This window comes from Nothobranchius furzeri, chromosome 9, assembly GCF_043380555.1.
Source record: "Nothobranchius furzeri strain GRZ-AD chromosome 9, NfurGRZ-RIMD1, whole genome shotgun sequence".
NCBI lineage: Eukaryota > Metazoa > Chordata > Actinopteri > Cyprinodontiformes > Nothobranchiidae > Nothobranchius > Nothobranchius furzeri.
This window is the reverse complement of record NC_091749.1, coordinates 60016763-60042876: the sequence shown is the minus strand read 5'-3', so window position 1 is coordinate 60042876 and position 26114 is coordinate 60016763. Positions and strand designations below refer to the sequence as shown.

The window sequence follows — 26114 nt, the reverse complement described above, 5'->3', positions numbered from 1 at the left end:
AACGCCAGAATTTCAACAATACACATCCCTGATTACAGCTATGTTTTATAGTGTTTTATAATGTCTGTCATCTGTGATGAGAATCAATTAACTAATGCACACCAGAAAGAAACATCAAACATGCGGACATCACACCGTTGTTCTAATAATCATTTATTTTGGAAATATATTTGAATTCAGTCTGCTTTACCATAAGTCTTACATTTAAGAATGAATCAGTTTTGTCACTTGTATATTTAATTACCGTAACGCACTTTGTGGTGGTGCAATAACAAAACCTGTCCCATCAGGAAGCATTGGAGAGAAACATTACGTCTGTTATACGTTCATTTTATAAATTGTAACAATTAGTACAGTTAAATTCTACAACAAATTACAAACGAAGGCCTAGGTATTTCACTTTTTAAAAAAAGGTGCTTATTTTAAGCCAGGCTCACATGTAAACATTAAAACACGTGCACTTATAGCATAAGATGATATTTTCATAGAGTGGTTTATGCTGTCGGCAGATGACAGATTGGCAAAGATTTAGTTTAGAAGTAAGACTTGTTAAAATATGAACAAAGTGCTTCTTTTTAAAAAGGCATGAGTAGAAAAGAGCGATGTCAGAAACCCTGTTAGCTTCCTCCCTCGCAGATCTGTAAACATGGCAGATAGTGTAAACACGTTTCAGTGCTCAGAAAGTGTTAAAACCACTGCTAAAGTACAGCTGCTTACAAAAGTTCCCATTTTGAGAATTATACTCTGTACACATGTTGAAAAAAAAGGAAAACAAAAGTGCACTCTTAAAAAACAGAGCACAGTGCTGCAATTAGACACCTTAATGACTTCAAGATAAAACAAACTAACAGACAAAAGGCAGTAAAACTATTTAAATGTCTAAGGCCAGCTTGTGTGATCATGCTCATGCAATGCTGCTACCCAGAAAGAGAAATAAGCTTTATTTTTTCATTCATATGATACAGTTTAACTAGCTAGACTAATCTGAGAGTTTTACCAACCAATACTTTATAAATCTGTAGAAGTTATATTTTCTTATACAACATGTATTTCTGTAATATCAGAGAAAGTGACAAATCAAGTGATATTCGTCTATTTTACATCAGTATGTACAGTGTGCACAGTGTTGCAGCACATTCTAACACTGCATGCAGTTATTTATTATCAGTGGTCAACAACACAAAACACAAATTAGATACAGGATAATGAATTTACCTTTTACTGGTCCTGATGGTGCTGATACTGGTGCAGCACTACTTTAATGATTTATTCATACACAGACACATGGAGTTTAACAGAAGTCGCTCAAATCTGTATGCAACTTGTAGATTTTCTGCAATAAATGCTTTTGAGGTCCATAGATTTTGACTCTTCTGCATCTATTTAAAAGAAAGGAATGATCAAATACAGAAAACGCATCTGAGCCATTTTAAAATACACCACTGTCATTGAGATTTTCAAAATAAAATTGTGGAAAACTCACTATCAAAGACATTTTTCACTGATAAATATCTTCCAGAATGACCAGAATTTAGCTCAACTGTGTTTATGGATGTATGTTAGGGCTGTTGCCTTGCAGCAAGAAGGTCCAGGGTTTCTGCATGTTTCTCCCTGTGCATGCATGGGTTCTCCCCGGGTACTTCTGCTTCCTCCCAGAGTCCAAAAATATGACTGTCAGGTTAATTGGTCTGTCTAAAATTATCCTTAGGTGTGAGTGTTTGTGTGTGCTTGATTGATTGTCCCACGTGTCTCTTGTGTTGCTCTGCGATAGACTGGCAACCTGTCCAGGGTGTACGCCGCCTGCTTGCCCATTGACTGCTGGAGACAGGCACCAGCCCCTGTGACCCTACATGGAATAGCAGGCTCAGATCATGGATGTGTATATGTAATGTTGTGAAAATTTCTGTTTGCTTTTATAGTCAAAATTATTGTTATATCAACCTTGACAACCTTGTTGGAGGGTCTTAGTTGAACCCATAGCCCCTTTTGTCAGTTTGTTTATTGTTGTTAATGTTATTTTTTATTAATATTATTAATAATAATTATTGTTATTATTTTATGATGATGTTGATGTTGAGTGATTCTGATTCAGATCAGATTATTTAAGGTCGAATGTTTACGACATCTAAATCAGTTTGATTCACAGTATCGCTTTGCATTATTTCACAGAATAAAGTTATTTTTATACTATTTCAAAGCATTTTAGCAGAACGAGTACATACATACACCTTTGAGCGACTAACAATCTAGAATCAGATAAAATGAAAACCTGATGAAAACCTGATTTTAGAAGACGTGGAGTGACAAAAAATACCTCAGTTACTCCAGATTTTTGCATCCTGTTTTTAACGTGAGCACCAACAGAGAAAAGAAGTAAGGGTTCCTTCATCTGTCACACAGCTGGTGGGTTAAAATCCCCTTCAGATGCACAGCTTGTTTTTTCCACCAGGCCATGCTGCCTGGCTTTTTTTCTGACCACAGTAATGTTGTTTCCTTGCGTGCACACTAATCCACCCCATCGAAGCCTTGTGTATTCTCAATGGCGACATTAAGCTTCTCCTTCAGTTCCTCAAATGACTCGTAAGGAGGAAGGTCCAGACGGTTGAAGCTTTAGGAGGGAAAAACAAAGAAAACAGGGTTAGAATTAAACAGGAATCATACAAATCTGTAGTTAAATGAGATTCCACCAAAAATGATCAATAGGAAAACATACTAAAAATGTATTACAATCAGACGTGTTTTATTATTTTCTTATTTCCCAAATAATCTGGCCTAGAGTTGATTTCAAGTGTGAATTAATTTAAAAGCTGTTTCCTTGAAATCATAACAAAGATGTAATGTTTTTAATGAGCCAAGTGGAACAAGATGAGGCTGTAAAACAAGACAAATTCATCAGAAATAGCATGACATTCTCCAAAGCCTCCATCTTCACTAAATCCCATCAAATGCAGCAGAAAGGGCAGTATTTCCTAATCAAATTTACTTTCTGAATACAAAACCAAACCTAGAAGATCCAAACCTATGTATGTTCAGAAACTTGTCTTTGGATGATGTGCAATCAAAAACAAACATCAAATACACTCAAACTAAAAACACATTTTTGTGCAGACTGTTTATCAGCTACCTGACAGATAACTAAAACAGCAGAGCAGCCAATAATGTAAAAAAAAAAAGTATTTAACTTAGCTTATTTAAACGTCAGCGCCCACTTTCACAGACGTTAATACCATTGCAAAACAGAACCACAGAGAAGCACTCACCATGTGTGGGCTCTAGGAAGTTTATCACGTGTACCCCATTGCTCAATGGTAAACAGCTGTGGCCCGTTAGACCCTGGATATAAAAGCATCAGGAAACATTTGAACTCAAAATGGTTGTGCAAAAACTATTTAGCACAAGCAGGAGGTAAAGATTGTTGGTTCATTCCATTTGAAGTCAGAACTTCTAAGGGTCAAGTCAGAAAAGACCCAAATCCAACCATGGCTCTGGCTTACATTTAAAAGTTTGCATTTTTGTCTGAATCTCATCAAACTAGTATAACACAAGAGTGAAAGGAGACGTGATTTTGATCCAGGAGCTCTGGCTACTTACAGACCTAAACATCAGATATTTGTGTTAGATCTAAAAGCAAATGAAGGGTAGATGAGCAGCACTTGTGAGAGCATTTACACAAATTTTCAGTTTGAAGGGTTTCAGTCATGATGTAGAGCTCATCAACCAACACTAGTGATATTCTCATGGCCTCAGACTCCAGACGGGTAGCTGATCTCAGAGCCGAGTTTATCTTCCACAGAAACGATGACAGGTCCGACCCTTTTTTGTTTGTCTTATTTGAAAAGACCTTAACTTAAAAATGACTTGTTCAGCAGAATGTGTGATGTTAGTCTGAGTACAGTTGTATTATCACACACAGAAAACATCAAAACAAACCCAGGAACCAGGTTTATGACTACGTAGGTTTTCTTACCATAAAGTTCAGCAAAGCCGTTCATCGGTACCCGGGACGTTCCCGTCACAAACTGCAAAAGCCGAATTCGCTTCTCTGCATCCATCAGCAGTACGGTCTAAAACAACAATAATAAGACCTGAAAAATGACTGAAGCCAAGGCTCATCTTCAACCAGGTGTGGAAGTTTGTCTTACTTTCCAAAACCAGTGGATCACGATGTGTTCGGCGCAGTAGCCATTCTTGTACTTGGTATTCTGCCTCCAGTCTTTCACATCTACGTCTCCTAGGCCACACATGAGCAGCTGTGGGGTAAAGCAGATGAGGAATTTGCCATTTTTTATCTGAATGTTACAAATTCACAATGAAATAAACGAAAAGTCACCTCAAGCTCATTCTCATCAAAGATCTTGATCAGATCTTGTGGTATCAGCTCGAAGAATCCCTAAAAACACAAACAGTTAACAGATTTCCCTATGTTCCCATTTTTTGTTGCTTTATTGTGTTTCTCTGGTTGTAAAATACAGGGTATCTGCAGGTTTAAGGGAGCCAAATTTAAGACTTTTTAAGACCTTTTTAAGGCCACTTTGACCAAATTTAAGCTATTTTTTAAAATTAAATTTAAGCTATAATTTCCAGCTATTGCCTGGAACCGGTGCTAACCACGTTGCGAACGTGGGATTAGCCATCCAGTTACCATAAAAGTTGCACGTCCCCATGACGCAATCTCGCACTAGCTTAAACAGCTAATGTGTTCATCTAAAAAAGCCCCCTTTCATTACCAACTGAATGTGTATGGTTCCGCTTACGCTAACATCGTACACAAAAAATGCTGAACACTAACTAGAAATTCATGAAAATTGAAATAAAAATAATCTTGTTTATTGGGTCTTTGGTCATTTAAGACCTTTGGAAACTGTATTTAAGGATTATTATTAATTTTGAAGGATTTTTAAGGCCTTAAATTTGGAAAAGCAAATTTAAGACTTTTTAAGACTTTTTAAGGACCTGCGGATACCCTGAAAATAAAAAAATTACCTCCTTAAAAGCCATCATCTGCTTCTGTATTCTGTTCACAAACCTCCACTGTATCACCAGGCTGTCAGCAGATTAGAATACAACCATAATTTAGCACATTAAACATTATAAAATGTTACTTTTGGCTCAGCGGCCCTGTTCCTTACTTAATATATTCCTTCTTGTTTATGTTGGTCACGACAATCTCAGAGCCGTCTGGTTTCAGGTCATGCTGATGGGTCTGAACAGAGGATGTGTGATAAGTAGTATAGTAGAGTACATCACAAATCAAATGTTGGGAGAAAAACTTCGTACCTCTCCAAACAGCTCTTCATCGATGGTGAACCTCAGGTCCAAGTCCTCTGGGTCGTTCACCAAAATCCACTTCAGGGAGTTTAAATACTCGCTGTCCTAAAGGGAAAAACACATTTATCTTAATCGATATGTTCCAGATCCTCTGCAGTTTTAGGATCCATAAGTCATCCCAGTGACACTCACAACAGACTCCATGTCCTGCAGGGTGATCGGCTTCTGCAGCATCATCTTGTAGAAAGGTCGAATGAAGAAAGCTTTGAAGAACACAAAGATGTCAGGATCTACAATAACCACTTTCACACAGTCTTTGCTGGAAATGGCTTTAACTTATTTCATTTCCCCTAAACTGCATGCAGGTGGGTCGGACTCACCATCGAGGAGTTTGCCATGAAACACAGCCATGCCCGCCACACGACCGATGAACTTGAAGTAGGACAGATGGTCCTCATTACATAACCCTGAGTTGGGGTTAATCTGAAGAGTGTAGTTGTCTCTGAAAGACAAATAAGATCATGAATATGAGTAATCTTATGCATCGTGCATTTCTCGGTATCATCTTAAGTTTCTTAATTCCTGCTGAAGTCTTACTGCAGTTCCATTCAGACCAGTAAAGGAGCCAGAAACATGTAAAGCCTGAAAAAGCATTGAGAGTTTGGACTCACGTGGCAGAATATTCAAACAGCCCATAGTACGGGTTGAACATCTCCTTAGAAATGAGAAAGAACCACTCTCTGGCCACTCCGCCATAGTCCAGCCCTTTCTCTCCATCAAACTCCACCCACAGACGAGCCTTCAGCAGGTCTGTCTTTTTAACCGCCAGGATACGTCTGTACGAGTCCTCCAGCACCGCGTTTCGTCTCAGCTTCATCTCAAAACGGTTCGGGATGTCAACCTTCATCAGAAACACGCAACATTAAGTTTTCCTCTGCATGATCTAAAGCAGTAATCTCAGCCCCGTCTGCTTCCAGACGAGACTCACCGGCTTCTTCAGCTTCTTTTTGAAGTAGTCGTACTTCTGTTTGTAATCTCGAGAGTACGGCACTGCCTACAGTCAATGCAAATGTTGTGTTAGGTGATAGGAAACCAATGTGAAAACAACATTTGGTTTTATTCTAGGGTTTTATACAACTGTTCACACTCACTGGTCCAGTTATGGCTGAGTTCTGTAATCTGGGATCATCCCACTGTGTGTTTCTGGTGTCTGAGGATTAAAATATTAAACTACATTACCTGATAAGAAAACATATTAAATACTGCAAGAATAAAATGTATAATTTATTATTTAAATGATCATTGTTGACCTATACATACTGTGATCTATGTAGAATACTCTCCCATCAGAGTGGACACGTTCTTCCCAACCAGGCTAGAAAGGAGAAAATCACATGATTTCTACTGAATTTTTAATCTCCTGATTTTAAATGCACGTTTACTGATTGTTTTGTTTTTTGTCGTCTGTAGTAAGTGAACTTACTGGCAGAGGGCCAAGATCATTGGGGTCCAGCGAGAGCCCCTTCCTCATGTTCACAGGAACCTTAAACCTGGGATCATCCTGTTCACATAAACAAAAGCTCAGCTCACTCATTTATTCATCAGCTCTGGTGAACAAATGAATGAATGATCTGACTTCTTGGAATTAACTGATAAAACTAAATGTCTATCTGCTGTTTTGTTACAAAAATGAAAATCGTTTTCTTTCGCCAGATCAACTTGTCTTTGAGATTTCCTTTTTATTTACATTTTAAATGTAGCCTTCAGTGGCTGTGCGTGCACCTCAAAAGTCCTAATCTGGTAAATCCTCACCCAGGTAGTTTTCTTTGTGTTATGATCAATAAAAAAGGGCCTTCCATTTGGAGCGCTGCGAACTTCCCAGCCTACTGGTAAGGAGCCGGATTCAGGTGTAGCCTCCCGGTTTGGCGAGCGCTGTGGAGACAGATCAGGCCTAACAGGCGTCTGGGGCGGTGACAGGCTCTGAAGTATGCCTGCTCCAGTCTGTGAAGCAGCTGACGGTGCCTCTGACGTTGTCTGTCCAACAGAAGACACACAAAGTTTTAGACTATCAACATATATTAAAGAAAATAATTATTTAGACATTTTACTATGTAAATGATAATGATAAATGACCCGCACTTGTATAGCGCCTCTCAGAGTAAGGACTCCAAAGCGCTTTACACTACAGTGTATCATTCATCCACTCAAACACACATTCACACACTGATGGTGATGAGCTACAATGTAGCCACAGCTGCCCTGGGGCGCACTGACAGAGGCGAGGCTGCCGAGCACAGGCGCCACCAGTCCCTCCGACCACCACCAGCAGGCAACGTGGGTTAAGTGTCTTGCCCAAGGACACAACAGCAGAATTCTCTGTCTGGAGCCGGGATCGAATCTGCAACCTTCCGATTACTGGACAATCCGCTCAACCTGTTTAGCTACTGCTGCCCCGTAAGTCAGGAGTGGGGAACCCTGGTCCTCGATGGCCGGTATCATGCATGTCTTTGCTCCAACACTTCTGATTCAGTGGTTGATTCACCTGTTCTGCAGCTCATCAGGCTCTGCAGAAGCTTGTTAATCACCTGCTCATTGAAATCAGGCGTGATGATGCAAGGCTGATACTAAAATATGCCGATGGACCAGGGTTCCCCACCCCTGATGTAAGTGAACAACACAAATGGTGATGCTAATGGTAAGCATAGAAATGCAATAGCTACTGATGCTATCAATAAACTATGTTATTGTTGCACCACCAGTAAGCCCAGTTCAACTCTGGTATGTATAAAATGCGGTATACCTGGTGGATAGGTGCTATCCATGTGGTTGTTCGGGTGTTGTGATTGACATAGTAGCGTCTTCCTTTGCTGTCCTTCTTCTCCTCCCAGCCTTGAGGCAAGTTGGATGAGGTTGGAAGGAACTGGTGAAAGACACAAACATAAACTTGAAGTGATCTGTGCTCCTACTCCAGCTTAAAAGTGTTTCCAAAATCCATCAGAGAAATAAAGACAAAGCAGCTTTGAAAATGAAAGGATATACCAGAATTTCTTTCCACAACAAAGACAAGTTTAGTGAACTGCTAAAATACTCACTACAGAGTTGGCAGGGTGCTCCTCCCTAGCTGCAGCCTGGGCACTTTCTCGGAGACTGGAATGGTTTGAATGACTCTGAACAGGAAGACATTATCTACCTAGCTCAATATTTAAATGGAAATTGACGGCTCAATTGATCTGTTTATCACTGTGATCACCAGTAACCCAACACCTCTATGAAAATGACTCACCATCTGGGAGGAGCATCGTTCTCGAGTTGAAGGCCGTGGAGCGTGAGCGTTACTGACAAACCTAAACTCCACAGGGTCGCGGGGCGATGGTGACCTGAGCTGATCGTTTCTGTAATTTGAGGTGGAATCATCCTCTGTGATGATCTCCCAGCTCTGTGAAAAGTGAAAAGAGAATTAAATGACTTTTCCCCGTATAGAAGTGTCTATTTAAGCTCTTAGGTATGATTAAATCAGGTTTTAATGCTTCTCAATTCCTATTTTTATTTATTTTTTCTTATGTGTTTAAAAAAATACCTCTGGCAACTCCTGTGTGGTGTTGTCGTCGTGGTCTGAGATCTGCCTGCGTGATAGGAACGCCTGCTCTGCATCCACATTATTGATCGGTCTTCTCACAACTTCCACATCCCCGTTCCTGTTTCATGAAAACACACACATTTACACTCTCATTCATCACGTCATCTAAGACAAAGTCGTGGCACTGATAAGATTATGCGATGGATCCTACTGTATTGTGGGTCGCTTCCACTGAGTGCTTCTTCTTTCATGATTTACAAAGTAGATTCTTCCCAGGTTGTCCTGCCGCTCCTCCCAGCCAGGGGGCAGCGGTGGCAGCAGCTGGCTTTGTCTGGGTCCTGCCATGTCATGGGCTTCCAGCAGCTCCCAACCAGGCTAAACAACACAACAAAAGTTTGAAAAACTGGGATTGCTGGGAACGTGTTGTAGAAACGTTTCCTCATCAGAGCAACTGGTGACAGGGTTATTTAGCAAATTTGCCACAGCGGGGTGTGATACATGAAATAGAAGTGCTTACATCTAAATCCTCAGTCTGATCTGCTGCTTCTTCCTCTGAGCCTGAGTTTTTTGGCAAGTAGGTCATTTTGAGACGTAGATGACCTTTAACCCTGGACTTGTGGCTGTGCAGAAGAAAAAAAAATGTGACCAAAATATTACAAAACAAATTATTAACAGAACGGACGAGTCAGTTCCTCTGCTAAATAAACACCCTAGATATGGAAAGCCAGGCATGAAAATAAAACAAAAATAACATGAAAAATGAGATGCAAACCTTCGTGGGTGGAGCAGAAAATCCTTAAATGTGTACGGTCTTTCTGCATTTGGATTTTCTGTCTGAAACAAAAACAAAACAAAAAGATATACTTTCAAATGAAATAACCGCACCACTAAACCCATTTCTAGGCTCGTGACACAGATATTTTTAATAACATCATTCTATAAAATGATTGTGATGAGGGCCAATTTCGTATGAACTGTATTTATAATTAAACAGAAACGGAGACGTAACAAAAACACAACAGTTTCCAAAACTGTGGACAACGATGTGGAACAGAATACGGGTGAACACGTTTATGTTTACATGGAGACACAGCTGAGAATGAGGCCGAGAGTTCGTACAGAGAAAACAACCTACATTTTTCTTTGGAAAATCCTCTGAAGTGACATCCCATGACTATGTTATGACGGACTCTGACTACTTTATAGAAATAGGTGTTTGACAATTCTGGCGTTTCTATAGTTTATTATTAATTCCATATCCTGTACATTTATAGGGGCAGCAGTAACTCAGGAGGTAGAGTGGATTGTCTAGTAATCAGAAGGTTGCAGGTTCAATCCCAGCTCCCACCAGAGAATTCTGCAGTCGTGTCCTTGGGCAAGACACTTAACCTGCCTTGCCTGCTGGTGGTGGTCGGAGGGACCGGTGGCGCCTGTATTCGGCAGCTGTCGCCTCTGTCAGTGCGCCCCAGGGCAGCTGTGGCTACATCGTAGCTCATCCTCACCAGCGTGTGAATGTATGAATGACTGATTGTGCTGTAAAGCACCTTGGGCAGTTGCAGAACTCTATGAAGGCGCTATACAAATACAGGTCATTTACCACTTACAGTACTTATTTCTTATGTTCATGGTGTCTTTTGCCAAACAAATGTCTCTTACCAAGATCTTTCCAAACAGCAAGTTTCAAACATTTAATTTTAAATAAAAACAAACATCAACACATAAACATTAAAAAATCTGATGTGTAAACAGAAAAACGAGGACTCACTGGGATCTGATTTAAAGGGACATCCACCTGCCCGAGGAAATCATCACGTGTCTGGCAGGAAGAGAGAGAATCAGAATGTCAAATCACCTGTTCTCCATGTGTTCTCTTACACCACCACCTTATGAGTTACAGCCGTGTTTCCGTGCCTTCAGCTTTAAAACAGCGCAAACACAAAAGTACTTCTCCTGTTCAAAGGATGAGTCCTTGGACTTGACCCATTTCAGTGTATATTCTGAGTGCAGAGAGAGGAATGTGTTTATCAGCTCCCAGTGAATGGGTGCTCTGTGTCATTGCTAGAGACACTGGTATAAAACTAACATAGCCTTTGTCAGGACTTCAGCCTCTGCTTTTAACACTGCACGCATTTTCTGCACGTTCTTTTTGTCGTCTTTAATGCAGACGTTCAAAGGCGAGCATGGGGAGTCTGCTTTGTGTCCAAATCAACAACCATGACAGGTCAAACTGTGGCGCTGGTGTTTATGTGCACAAATATAGATGGAGGGCCTTCTTCGTCCTGACCTTTAACTTCAATAGTGCTGCCAAAGCGTCTTTGAGAGTCCTAAACAAGCGCTATATAAGTTCGATGATTATTACTATTATTATTATTATTATAAAGAGGTGGTAGCTTAAAGGAAAACCACGTATAATCCTGGCAGACCACTGAATGACAATGTTTAAAACAATGTAACTACATAGACATGTTTAATCTTCTGATTATTTATTATTTCAAAAACTTTAGTCTTTTTTTTTCAATTAAATTCTTAGAAGAACTAACGTTCCATTTGCAGCCTGCAGCTGCATGTTTTGCACAGTGATTTGGTGATATGGAAAATGTAGAAACACAAATATTGAATAATATATCTACAATGAGAGTCATTAATAGGTTTTATTTATTGACAATACACCTGTCTACTAGGTAGGTACACCGAGTTCTGTTTAGACATAACTAAAGAGTATTAGATTGTGGTGTTTATGGTAATTACAAGTTATAGCAGCATTTGGAACATTGTATTTATTTTCTAGTTCAGAAATATATTGACAGAAAATGTCTAAATACATATGTCAACTATCATCGAGGTTTTATGTCCCAAACCTAAATTGGCTAAATAAAAAGTAGAAAATTATAACCATCACTGAAAAATTGGGATGTAATAAAATATCAGTACATTGAAATATCACAATATTTTGTGTTATGATACTGAACAGATTTTTAAAAGCAGTTTAGCAACTTTTATGGAGAATTTACATGCAAACGTTTCCCATGTAATTTTGGGGTGCGCTTCAAACTCCACCTGCTAGGTGGCAGCAATTTTTACCACCTTCATTCTGACAGAGCAGTAATGTTTCGCCATAACACTGAATGTGTATTGGAAGTGTCTGACCTGAGTTTTCCAAATAAATTCCTGTTTTAAAATTGCAAACATCATCTGGGTTTAAGTATTGCAATACATCGTATCGTCTCTCCTGTAATTTATATCATATCGCCAGATTCTCGCCAATACACACCCTCATTCAAAAGCAACAGAAAGCTGTTCTGATTACATTCATTCTCATTTATTATGTTTCAGTCCTGACTGTAGAGGTCTCCTTATGTAAAAGCATGATTAGCTGAGCAATAAAATACTGCAGATAACATATTAATGGCACTTGATATATGAACCAAACCAAGCACCGTCTTAGTACATCAGACCTTCTGTTTTAGCTTGTTCATCTGATCTCAGCCCGATGTCCTTTTATTGTAACTTTTGAGTGTGAGTGAGTCACGGGTCGGATAAAGGGATCATGGTTTTATTCTATGGGGAGGGGTGGGAAGTTAGCTGTTGTGGGGTCAGTTTTATTCTTGTGAAGCGCTTTGAGCTGCACTCGCTGTTTGAAAAGCACATTATAAATGCATTTTTGATTGACCGATTAAAGATTTAAGTAAAAGTTGCGTCTTTTCTCTTCATTAAAGTTTGACAAACTAAGAAACTTAATGCCAACATATATGGTAGTTGTTGTAATGGCATGTTGTAACCTAAATACTCAGTAAGATGAGTGTTTTTCTCTTAAAACTGTCATCTCTTCTATCAATAACAACCAACTTCTGCATCTCTTCATAGTTTTTAAACAGTTATAAAGAAGATCTCTTTTCCTCGAAGCTTCTGGGTGGTTGGTAAACATGCTGGTAAGTTGGTAAACATGCTCTGGACAAATAAAGCCTGCCCTAGTTAAAACGATAATGATGAATGTACACTGAGAGCATCCCTGAAGGTTCAAGTGACACTAAGGCTACTTATTTTAGCATGTGGCATTAAGGACTGATCGTACTGTATGAGCAGACAGCTAAGGAGATGTTTGGGGCATCTGTGGTTCACGCCCAGAGCTATTTGTTTTACATATGCAACGACAAACTTCTTCTGACAGGTGGACAGCAGCCTGTGAAAAAACTTTTAAAGCAATGTCTGGTTAAACAGTGCTGGAGATGACAATCTCTCTGTGTGGTGAGGACTTGTCATGATGTCCAGCATACTCGGGCATCACCCAAACACAACATATTTATTTTCATTTCAAAAGTAAGAACTGCTGACTGAAATCCCATCTCTTGAATTTAAGCATGACATTAGGCCTGTAGGGGGACAGGACACGTTGCAGATCTTATCATAATAGGGGTGTGAAATCCCCATCACATGTTATTACTGAAGGAAACTGGAGGGGCTTTGACTTTTGGTAACCACATGACTAACGCAGACAAATCATCTTTAAAGACAGATGCATCTTCAGGAAGTACTTTCAATTCATTGTACAATTAACTAACTGACTTTGTACATTTATACACCATGAGGTCAGCCAATCAGTCTATGTAAAAATACCCCCACACACACTTTAGTTACAACAAAACACAGCAATGAGATCTGATTCACATTTTCCTTCACTAATGTGTACTGTGGTCACATCTGGTTGTTGATTAACTTGTGTGACGAGGAATATGTGGTTATGAAAGCAAAACAGATAAGAACAGCAGAGCCGAAGGTTTCATTAAACTCAACAGCCAGGTGCGTTATCACAAACACATGAAGTTGTATATAAGTTTAAATTTGAAACTACAAAGGCAAGGCAGCTTTATTTGAATAGCACCTTACAACAGTATAAAACCGACCAAAGTGCTTCACAGAAATTAAAAACATTAAAAACTACACACAACATAAAATGTATAAAAACTAAAAGTTAAGAACTAACAGTAGAAAGACTGTCATGCTGAGTTAAAAGCCAAATCATAAAAATAGGTTTTAAAATGATATTTAAAACCAGACAGTAAAGAAGCCGACCTAATGCTCAAAGGCAGAGCATTTTAGAGCCTAGGGGCTGCTACTACAACTAACAGCTATGCAGTGCTTTTGTTTTAAAAGTGATTATTAAGAAAATTGTCATTAATAATCGGTTATCAAAACTCTGTGTGCTTTGTCTTGATAATGTAAAAAAAGATGACTATTAGCTTTTTTTCCCACCACAGATATGCAAGTTCTTTAAGTATCTTCTTTTTACTTACTATCACAGATCTCCTGTTTATTTCAGCTGTTTACTTTTGTTCTATGCTATTAAGAGAGTTGATGAGATGGAAAATTACACAGATAGTACTGAAAAAGTATGGATTCATCAGGCATGGCTTCATCTTTTGTGAGGGAAAGATGGGGAGTGAGATTGATAGGCGAATTGGTGCTGCGTCTGTAGTGATGTGGGTGTTGGAGGTAGGGCTGAACGATTAATTGCATTTGCAATTAAATTGCAATGTGACAAAAGGGGATATTCTAATCGCAAAGGCTACGATTTGACTGGCAGTGAGTGGTTAGCACAATGCTAATATACACGGAAAAACACACAGCATGCTACTATCGCCGATTACATTCTTACAAATTACGAATTAGAAACGTACCAAATGATTACATTTGGAGTCTAATAAAATGTAAAAACTGCCATTAATCAAATAAGTACAGACAGATATATTAGTAAAGCTAGAAAACCGTAATAGACTTTAACTCCACAGAGTTTTGGCTAGCAGCTATGAATGTAACTGAACTACAGTAGCTCTGCATGGACAAGACGTCAAAAACTATAAGCACAAAAGACTTCAATAAACGGGACACATTTCTTCCCTGCAAATAAATTTTCACAGGTGATGCCAATACCTATGCGACTTCAAGGGATGTGCTCCTGGCTGCAAAGCATTGCACCTTCGAATACAAGATTTTGTCTTGGCTTGTGAGTGTTTATGGATGTGTAGACAAATAAACTTGTTGATATGATATGTAGATACATATGTAGATACATAAACTTGTTTATATTCAGTACAAGTTACATTTTTTTTCTGCTTCCGTTAGTTGAAAAATATGAGAAAAACCCCTTGAGAAAATAATCGTGAATTCAATCACAATTGCAGTATTGAAGAAAACATCGCAATTAAGATTGTTTTCCAAAATCGTTCAGCCCTAGTAAAAGGATATGAAAACAAACCTTTGCAGATTTAAAAAGTCTTAAGTGGACCCTCTTTGACAACCTGCTAAACGCAGGAAGAGACTGACAGCTGATATTTCACAAACATTGCTTGGTGGGGGGACCCACAGGGATGGTAGCACGCCACCCGTTTACTTGGAAACGAGCACACACACACACACACACATGTACGCAGATAGCCGACATGACTGTGCACCACTCTAGTATCATGCTGTTAAATTTGAATCCACAGGTTTTGGGCAGTGCTACAGACCAGCAGACTATCCGGAGTCAGGGGGAATATTTCAGAGGCACCTTATTTATATCGGCATGGGGCACTGCGCTTCCCAACTCTATAAATAGCCATGGTAAATACTTAACCTGATCACTTATAGTGCTAACAGAATAATAAAAGTGGAAAACTCTACTGAAATTGTGTTTTCACACTGATGAATGCTGGTATTCACAAGATGGAGAACCTGTCTTTCTAATTTACACATTTCTTGGTATCCAATATGCAGATGGATTTACTGTAATGTAACTGAACACCTCTGAATGTTTGTCCACACACAGCTTGTTAAATACATGACTTAAAGTTAAAGGGCTTCTCAGTTACTAGAAGTCTTGTAACCAGTCTAATGCTAAAGTCAAAGCAAAAACAGTTTAAGACTTTAGGGTGACATTATTCCAGTGTACTGGAACTTAGAAATTTTCATTGATGAAAACAACCAATCAGTTAAAAGCTGCAAGTTTACAACAAACAATTAATCAAGCGGTGTTTATTTATACTACTCATTAGAAACTCTCGATATGTCTGAACATTGATGCAGGAGAGGCTGAACCAATGACGGAGTGGAATCTACTCAAACTTGTTTGACAACAGTGGCAGCAGGTCTAGAGTGCTGACAAAAGGCTACTAGGTGATCAATATAAAGCCTCTAAAGAGTTAGAAATGTCATACTCACCTTGTCATTTTGAACTGAACCCTTTACTGCATTACTTTCTTTGTGATTCTTAACATCTGTAACAGAGCTTCGCAACCTTCCGGGGTAGCATGGGGATAAATGAATGTGCACATGTGGGGAGCGAGGGCTGCAGAGCTCGGGGTTAGAAACGTGGCATGAAATTCCAGTGTTAGGGTAGGGCACCTCGAGGGAAAAGCTCCTCTGTATGGCACGATGCTTTTCACCAAGCCCGATTTGATCTTTTCCAGACAAACCGCTTTTATCGTTTTTCTCTGATGGCTTGGATGAAGAAAACAAACAAGCAGAGGTACTGCGATACAGTTTTCTGTGATTGATGTTTTCCCTTTGAGATAGGTGAACTTGGTGGTGAGCTTCGTTGGCTGCAACCATTTCCACAACTCCCTTGGTAGATACTGTTGGTTTCTGGTGGGCAAAATGCAGCAGCACGCTGCTAGAGTGAAGATTAGGTCTGTCTGAGGCTGACGGAAGCTCCATCAACGCGCTATTGCCTTCTGATTTGCATTTTGTTCCATCCTGTAGAGGAATATTAAAGTGGACCATGTGTTTCATGTCCCTAAGTTCAGATGAGCAGCTTCGTTTTGATGTTTGGTGTCCACTTGCTACAGTGGAGCTCGCCCCTACTTTCTCTTGGGAGAAATCACTGAAAGACGTCTGAAGATGTGACTGATTAGTACCCTTTGGCAGTGGGTAAGCAAACGGAGTCACAGCACATCCTGGGGAAGCAGGTGGAGTGCTACATGGGCTCTTCGGAATAATAATCAGTGAGGAGCATCGTCGCAGCGGGACCTTGGACTTGCGACAAAGCAGAGTCCTCTCCTGGATTGTCCTGTGCTTTTCTGGAAGCTCTGGCTCAAAGATGCTGCTGCTGCTACAGTACCCCGCATCGCTGGCCATGCTGCTGTTGCATGAACCTCCGTCAGAGCCGGTACCTGCTCCAACTTCACAAGCCCCTGGTTCTCCATCTTCTAAACTGCAATCCAGTTTTCCACCGAGTTTCCCACAGGGCTGCAGCGCAATTTGCAAAACGCTCTTCTTATTACACCCTCCAGCGTGAACCCTGGGTATGAACACTGAAGAGCACTGACTGCTGGCAACGTCTGGTGACAGAGGAGTCACCTTCAAGTGAACAGAGCTGTGCGCCAGATTCTCCGCTGGGCCATGAGCCGACAGACTGACTCCACTCTCTTCACCTTGGCTGCTGAGGCTTTCCGACAGGGGGTCCGTGTTGCTTCTCCTTGACGCAAAATGCAAACGGAGCTGATGTGACATTTGTTCAACTCACTAATCCCTGTAGGGCTGGCGAGACGTACATGATCAAACTTGCTGGTGGAAAAAAAAAACGAGAGCAAACGCAACAGCTCCATGCGCTGTGATCACAATCATTAGTAGCTGCGCATTGCCAAAATAGCTCTGGTGACAAGCTACATTCCTCTCCAGGCTGATCTCAGCTTTTAGTCAGAGCAGGCCAGTGGTTCTGTTTGGAGACATGACCCAAACACATGACCTTTCAAACCGAACCATTAGCCCCTTTAAAATTCCTCGGCCCAATAAAGAAGAACAAAGCTACTCTAAAGATAATTGGAAAACCTTTTCCTCAGCTTTGCATTCTAATAAAAGCCTAGCGTAACTCGACTGTGCCTCCAAAAAAAAAAACAGACAAATTAGCATTTTTCTTCTGAAAATAAAGAAAAACAAACAAAAGCATGACAGTCCAACGTGCTGCATTTTAGACTGAAGCTCTGGTAAAGTGTCACATCTGCGTTGGCCCATTCGCTCAGGACTCCTGCTGCTGCTATGCTACTAATGTTTCTGCTGCTCTGTGCCCCACAAATAGTTTTACCCATTGCTATTGAATTACAGGAAATCAAACGAGTGAATGTCAACAAAATTCTGCATCAAACCAAGGAGCAGGTTGCAAAAGCACATTTCAGACAGTAAATCACAGAGCTCATTAGGATAACACAAGAGCTCCTTTTAGTGTTTTAGCAGTGACTTTAAATATTTCCTGCAGGGAACAGGACAGCTGCTGCCTAATGAGAAAAACGTGAGGTTTTAAGAAAAAATAAATGTCATGAAACTGGTTATCTGATGCCTCATGTAACAGTCAATGCTGCTCTTATTACTTCTCCATAGATGTTGACAGTTTAATTTATTAACAGTGAGGCTGCCTGACCTATTTCAGGGCATTACTTTGCTTCCAAAGTATAATAATGGAAGTCACGGCCGGGATAAGGACATGACTCACTGCAGGACGCTGTGGAACTCCTAACCTATTTTTTAAACCAACAGAACCGTGTGACAGTAATGCAATGGCCATACAATATCAAATGCTTATATAGAATGACGTCATGCGGCAATAATACAGAGACACGTCCCTTAAGAACTCCATGAGTTTGGTATCAAAGTGAACAAAAACAAAGGCGGTATTTAATCAACTTTTCAGAGAACCAGTCTGCTGTGTAGTCACTACAAGCTGAGTCAGAGAGGTGTGGTTCGAGTAAAGACTGGAAAAATCAATCAGCAGGTGCAGCAGGTGGATGAACTAGTTTCTTAAGCTGTGTTTATTTACTTTTAGGTATTTAACCAACCTCTCAGTCACTGTGTAACAGTTACTGTTTGTATGCAGCATCTAATCTGGAATATGCTACATCGATGGTTTAGTTCTTGAATGTTTTTAAAACAGTTCAAGTTTTTAATCCTCTACAGTACAGACTATTTTGAACAATTTAGGGGAAAATTCTACTAATTTAATAATAAACAACAGGTTAAAAGAGTGAGAAGGCAATTTGTAAAAGTCCAGTTTGTACATCAATGTTCTCAGTTTGGTTCCATTTCCGAGTGGCTGAAGGAGCTGCTTGATCTGTGTTGATCTTTGTTCTACAGCAAATCTTTTCCTTATTACTACTATGTAAAGATTTTTAGTATATTTTTCCTTGAAAGTGTTTAATCTACCCTTTTTGTCCTGAATAATAGTGTAGACCACATTTGGTGATTTGTTGAATATTTGGTAATTTTCCTATTCATTTATTGTTCTGAAACTGTGGTTTTGTTCATTTAAATCTTGCAACAATTCAGATAGCAAAAGGTAAAAAATTATTCACATATTTCAAATTTAGTCAATAAAAATGCTGCTATTTCTTTTGGATCTATTTTCATCATCTGCAACAAGTCTGCAATTTTATTTCTTCTGTACACGCGGCTGTGATGAAATCAAGAATCTGTAACCCTGATAATCTCTGGAAGCTGTTGATGAAAAGTGAATGCCCTTCGATCATGCTGTCTGGGAAGTGAGACTCTGAGACAGACAACCTTGCATCAATGGGAACAAAAACAATCTCTCCTTGAGAGTTTATGCATAGATTTGTTAAATATTTGTCCACGTTTGTGAGTGTGAGACTGTCTCCTAGCCTGGCAAGCTGTCTAATATATGTGAATATATAATCTGGCCATGACCCATAGAAAGATCTCAGTCGTGGAGCGAAATCTATAGTTGTCTTTCAAACAGTCTCCACATGCTATTGGACAACGAACAACATGATGTACTCACCGCTACAGATGTCAGTCAATGGGGCAGTCTGCCATACACAGTCAAAGCAAACGCAAGTACGTCCTTTTTCTAAATAAAGGACTTAAGTGCTTCTATCTGCTCTTGACTCAAAGAGAAGCCCAAGTCTAAATAGTCCAAAGTTTATGTCAAAGCCGTTTCAAACAAGCTGCCGCCATCCTAGTTGTTCCACTCCTTCGCAACATCCTGTCCACCAAACCGATAGAGCGCTGTGATTGGCCAGCCACCAGACAGTTTGGGCCTGCTGAGGCTCCAACGAAGCGTGGCTAGACCGATAAGCAGAGCAAAATCATTTTGTTTCAGCTACAGTCTGTCTAGTTTTCTAGGTTGTCTCCAGCTTTGTGGCTTAAAACCTTTGGAAGTACTGGAGTAGTTTGGAGAAATCCTCCGCAGACGAGTTAAAACAGCAGTCAGCACAATTCAAGTGTCCAAGTTTTCTATAACAAATAATGAAACCAGTAACACACCAACACCTTTATGTGGGGATCAGAAATGATCTAATGACTTTTTCTTTTACAGAACAGCAACAAAAATTAAGAGTTAATTTCTTCGTCCAGCTCAGCTCAGAGGTGACGAACACCTACTCAGAAACACACTCACAGCGCAGACACGCCCCTTTTAAGTACCGTGAAATGCACCAAGTAAGGGACATGACAAAGCAGACTTGATTTAGTCACACCCAGGTTTACTGTATGTTGTCATGTGACTACGTGCATGTGATGAGGCGACAGGTTCCAGAACATTCAGCCAGCCTACTTAACAAAAGAACACAAATTACTCGCTTGATCAGATTTTTTTTTTTTTGTTTATTTGTTTTAACCCACTCAGGCTCAAAGTAAGTTTTGATAAAAGGACAAACAACTAAATCCTTCAGGGGTACTTCTGAGTTCAAAAATGCTCATGAAATATGTATGTGGACTAACCAGCTACGTAGGTTTTAACATTGCAAATCTGCGTTGCAAAACACCCTGCCTCCAGAGGGTTAACAAAACAACTGAGTGGAATGTCTGTGCCAAATCACAACAAATTCCAAACAGTATAAAAAAGAAGATACCAGGAATACAAACAAGTACACAAGTATTTTTTGTAAATAGCATCAATTGTTCTGTGAAGAATGTCCCCCATGTGTCACAGACACCGAGTGAAAATGACTGGATTATGAAGAAGAAAAGAAAAAGTTTCAAATGGCGTTGCACTGACTTGTTCTACGACAAAAGCAGTTTACTCTTTCTTGGTAATTACAGATGTTATCACCGGGACAGGTCGATGCAAACAGCACCTGGAAATTGAATCCACTGGGAGAAACAAAGCCTAGGCTCTACTGCTCACTGAAAGTGTGTTTAACACTTTCTAATCATTTTATTCACAGAAACTCTAGACGACTAATATGTAAAAGTAAAATATAGAAAAGGCACATTTGAGCTGTGTTTAAACATCTTTATGTTAAAGAAATGTGGTGATATTTAGTGCATGAAACTAGGCCAGCAGCTCAATCGATATCCTGCTAAAACCAGGAACTTTAAAACACTATAGCATTACTTTGACTCAACCATGTTAGTAAGAGAACACCACACACAGGTATCCACACTCATTCCTCTCAACCTTCCCCTAGGATTAGCCAATTCATGCATTCACACTGCTGCTGTGAGAGGCACAGATCAGCTTCAAGTTATTTTACATTTTGTCTGTAGGGCTCCATGAGCTGAATCTCAGATCTCACAACAAAAACGACAAACAAAAACATTTGTGAACAATTATTTTAACCTCATTTCACTACTGGTGCATTTTTTTCCAATGAGAAGGTCATGAAACAATTTTAACTTCATAAATCACACGTGACTGATGTCTTTACCTTACACAGCATAAAAAAGGGAGAAAACAATACTGTGTCTATGGACATAACCAAAGACATTCATTCACACGTACTTTATTAATCACAGAGGGGAATTAGAGTGCATAATTATGCTAAAAGGCTGTCAAACAGCAGCAGCAGAGACAAAAGCAAAATGAATACATGAAAGTACACGAGCCAACATGTATGGTGAAGGTGTGTAATCGCTGGAGTTTGAATGCAAACACGGTCATGGAACACTCACCCCTCCCCTCGGGTATCTTCCCTGAGACGCTTCTGCTGGAACTGAACCCGTGATGCCAGAGGAAACAAGATAGCGCTAAACACCAGTCACTGTTTTCTAGGTCCAAACATCTTTTTATGTCCGTTACTTCAAATGGTGTTTATCTTTTTGGCCAGACTGACAACCAGATGGCCCAATAGTTGCTTTTGGTCCGAGCCGTGTTATTGGTGGAGGCCTTTAGACAAATGCGAGAGCCATTTCATTAAATTTTTTCCTTTTATTCCTCATCTCTATATTAGATTTATAGCTATACTATGTTAGAACGTTGTTAAGAGATGTGAATTTTTTTTAAGTTAATTTGTTTTCTAAATGTGTCTTTACAGCTTTAATCTCTACCAAAAAAAAGGCAGCAGTGTGTCCTTTATGCAGCCAGATTTACCCCTATTTACATACATGAGTAGTACGGTATCGTTGGTTTCCAACAATAGCCCACATAATGTGGCAAAATAAGGGCTCCTTCATTTAAACAAGCAGACAAACCAAAGCCAGAGCTGCACTGACTTGAGGATGCCCGTATCTACAGAAACATGACACATTCTCTGACGTTTGAGGTGTCTGAGCACAAGACTCAATGCCATCTCTTCAGCGGCCAATCTGTCATGGGTGATCTTTCCTTCAAAGAATTGTCAGTCTGTGCAGCACATGAGTGTGATGTGCACCGACAATGCAACAGCTATCTAGTTAGAAAGATTTCACACTTAGGCTAACAGCTTGTTAGCTTCAAAATGGATGTTTAGGTAAGTAGTGTTTGTCAAACTCTACCCACGTTTCACTAGCCCCCCCCCCCATGCTGTTTGCTAACCCATCCAAACCCAATGAGAACGCATCGGAGATGCATCCATTGTAGCTGAACAGTTTATCAATGTTGTTTCACTGCACTACTAGATCTCATGAAAATTATGAAAAAGCATAGAAATTGTAAAAGAAAATTTAAATCTCTTCAAAAATACATTATGTTTTAAAATGATGTCAGCAAATAGTGAAAAGGTTGAACTCACCAGTCGATTTTCATCAAACACCTCAAACAGCAGGCGATGAATCCTGGGATGCACCTAAAGCACAAAACACTCTTTAGAACGAACGCTGCTAGCAGGGAATCCCCGCTAAACAAAACTAACCAGGTACACTTGTGATTGCTAAACTAACAGAGTTAAGTATACTAAAACCAGATGAAAATAATATATTCATTGTGACACATACTCTGAAAAAGAACTCCTCATTCCATTTTGGGTCCAGAGTCTTCTCGTGACATGGCAGGAAATAAAAAATAAAAGCATTAAATGTTCTCAAAGTCAACAAATGAAGCTAAAGTCACTTCAGCACATACATCCATCTGCTTACTTTTTTGATGGTTTTCGTCTGCAGACTTGTGATTTCTCCATTAACAGGATCATAAAGAGACAGCCTTACATATGGATCACTACAAGGAAAAAAAGGCATTTAGAGAGATTTAAGACTATTATAAAACAACTTTCTGAACTTCAAGAAAGGTAAATCAGCTATTTTGATCATATGATTTCCACAAGAAAACCCCAAGGGTGCCTCTGGTTATTCATTGCTCGTGTTATGACTGCAAATCTTTTTTTCTAATAATTAAAACCACATCCATTATTCTCATTACATTATTCATTACCCAGGTCTAAAGGCTGCAGCATTTTGTCACTAGAAACATATTAGGCGACCACGCCGCAAACAGAAAAGCACGAGCATCTCAAAGCAACAAATGCAGTCCACATTAGTACTGTGTAAATAATGAAGATGTTTACACAACAAAAAGTGTTTCAAGCCTCCATCTGTTCCAGGAAAAATACCCTAAATGCTTCTATTCAAAGTCAACAGAGAGCAGGTACAGAACAACATAAGGGTCTGTTTGGAAACAATGGTGGACGATGATGTTTATTTTTTGTAAATAATAACTATGAATGTGACAGGAAATAATTTTCAGATGATTAAGTCACTGAAATATTTTATTTTCATGTTTCCATGAATTTATTGTAAACAAATGACTGAGATTTTAAGACATTCATTTAAAAACAAGCTGCAGCCTGCTGTCTTGCCTATTTAATTTAAAAAACACTAAGAATCAAACAAAAAGTAATGTTTTAGACATGTTTTAAAATATATTTCTATGCACTCTACCAAACGTCTTTTTGGTTATTTGCGTAGGCATTTTTATACTAAAGGCTTTCAAAAATATAGTAAAATATTTATTTGCATTAAAAAAAGATGGTTGATTTATCTTAACATAGATAAGGCCCTAGCTTCTAAAGCGCTGCTGATAGAACTGAAATATTTACTGGTCAGAAGAAAATAATGTTATATAATGAATATTACACACAAACCTTATAATAGTCTAACTCACCTGGCTCCAATAATATCTTTCTTGGCCAGTCCAATCCCACTAATGACTTTCACCTTAAGGATTCTGCATTCTTCCTACAGGTACAAAATAAAGAGTTTACGTTTAACAACACAGTGACTAAGAACTGAGTGCTTGTTTGTCAAAAAATGTAGAAAAACTGCTAATTGTGACAATTTTACATTTATTAGTATAAAAACAGCTAAACAAAAAAAAACATGAACCCATCCACTAGATGACAATTTTGCGCTTGCTTTGATTTCAGTTTAGGCAACATTAGAAAGCTGAGAACATAAAACGATTAGGATTTGTATTGTAGCAGCCAAAAGCATTAATGGCAGCAAATCAAAAACGAATCCAGGAATAAAATGGACTGAAAACGACGTTTTTGTTGTTTTTAGCTGTTACTGTGTTGCAACAGGTGTACCTGAAGCTACGAGAAGCATGCTCTGATATGTTCTCAGCTCAAGTAAAAGTAAACAACTCTTGAGTTAAAATGAGTTTAATGTCATTTCTCACACTCATCTTCCACACAATCTGTTTAAATACCGGATGATGTAACATCCTGACAGTGCTAGGCACTTCTGTCCATTTCCTCACTGACTCATTCTAGAGTTTCTAGCGAAATGTATCAAGATATTTCGCAACTGATCACAACAGTTTGAGCCCTTATGAGTGTTCTTGACATCACAATAGAGTAAAAACACAAGAGCTCGGACGGGCCCAGTTTGTGTGTGTGTGTGTGCTGGGAAATGAGCACGTATGTAGGCGTTGACACACGAACTGATTTCCCTGCCTGACAAACTCAAGCTAGCTTAGGAAGTAGTTAAAGATAACTAAAGAGTGCTTTCTTAATAGTTAACAGAAAAAAATCATATCGCCATTGTAAATATAAATTAATCGCCACTGTTACCAATTAGTAAGTAAGCTAACTTTATCTGTGTTTTTGAGTTAGCAGTAGTTAGTAGTTAGCAAGGTGGCGAGCGGCAGGGTCACGTGAGCAGCCTCCTTAACTAGAATTTAGTTTACCTCGTCTGTTTGAAGTCCTCGGATCTGTGAAGGAACTGCGGCCATCATTTATGTCCTCGCGCTTCTTCTCCCAAAGAGCGACAAGAAGACAACTGTGTGTCTCCAAAAGAGAGTAACTCTTCAGGTGTTCTTCCTCTGTGTTTACAGATAGCTAGAGAGGCTGAGGCATCGTCGTCATTGGTCGTACCCATCCTCTTCCTCCTCTTCCCCCTCCCCTTCTCGTTTCCTCAGGAACGCAGCCACAGCCTGAGGGAACAAACGTGGAGGAAAGCAACTCGGGCTGAATTTGTAGTGGACTAAATGTTAAGAAAATAAACGTATAGCGTGACAGTTAAGACTCTTCTTCTTCTTCTTCTTCTTCTTCTTCTTCTTCTTCTTCTTCTTCTTCTTCTTCTTCTTCTTCTTCAATAAAAATCGTTTTTATTTTATTTTAATGTATTGCTAACCTAGTGCTTTTTTGTTGTATTGTCATTAATTCATCAAAAATATAGTTGCACTAGACCGATGAAAGAAAGAAAAGGCCCTGTTGCAAACTAATTTTAAACATGTAATCACTCTTTGATTGTAGTCTGGCATGCTTTAGTTGCTTTTTACTAGTTGATTTGAAAGTTATCTAAAACAAGCACAAGTTAATTTACTTTGTGTACAGCCTATATGAGGGAATATGGCTACTGATATGAAATATTTATCAGTGTTTTCAAAACCAGGGAATGTTTCCTGGTCTGTGAGTATGTTCATTGTTTTTTCCAACAGCTTCCTGTTTTCTTTCCTCTGTTTTACTGCAACAGTTTCAGTCCCTCTGCTGGTGTTGGCAGATGATGTGGGGCATTTCAAACTAACCTGATTGTGTAAGGGGTTCTGAAGAATCTTTCAGCATAATTTCATAAACAGGAAGTGATTTATGACATTACTATGCAAGTAATTCTACCACATGTGACTGAATAAAATAGATATTTTTTTTAC

At 39.3% G+C, this 26114-nt stretch overlaps 1 protein-coding gene across 2 annotated transcripts; it reads right to left on the bottom strand.

Annotated features, from left to right (window-relative positions):
- Window positions 1-2272: 2272 nt before the first annotated feature.
- On the bottom strand, window positions 2273-25424 carry nedd4a (NEDD4 E3 ubiquitin protein ligase a). 2 transcript variants are annotated; one of them, XM_015953019.3, is made up of 29 exons: window positions 25152-25424; window positions 24126-24199; window positions 23105-23183; window positions 22964-23002; window positions 22762-22815; window positions 10611-10661; window positions 9618-9679; window positions 9363-9465; window positions 9057-9220; window positions 8846-8963; window positions 8552-8704; window positions 8361-8435; window positions 8069-8188; window positions 7081-7302; window positions 6752-6829; window positions 6589-6643; window positions 6420-6478; window positions 6257-6322; window positions 5940-6169; window positions 5649-5770; window positions 5461-5531; window positions 5278-5373; window positions 5130-5203; window positions 4984-5044; window positions 4331-4390; window positions 4143-4250; window positions 3968-4064; window positions 3261-3333; window positions 2273-2608 (listed from the first exon to the last, which is right to left on the bottom strand). In XM_015953019.3, exons 1-29 carry the CDS (start codon window positions 25197-25199, stop codon window positions 2506-2508), a joined length of 2715 nt encoding a protein of 904 aa, XP_015808505.1. In that variant the 5' UTR covers window positions 25200-25424; the 3' UTR covers window positions 2273-2505. The 2 variants fall into 2 exon arrangements, with proteins under 2 accessions (XP_015808505.1, XP_070410656.1); XM_070554555.1 differs by lacking the exons at window positions 22762-22815; window positions 22964-23002; window positions 23105-23183; window positions 24126-24199; window positions 25152-25424 and adding an exon at window positions 16043-17539.
- Window positions 25425-26114: the final 690 nt, after the last annotated feature.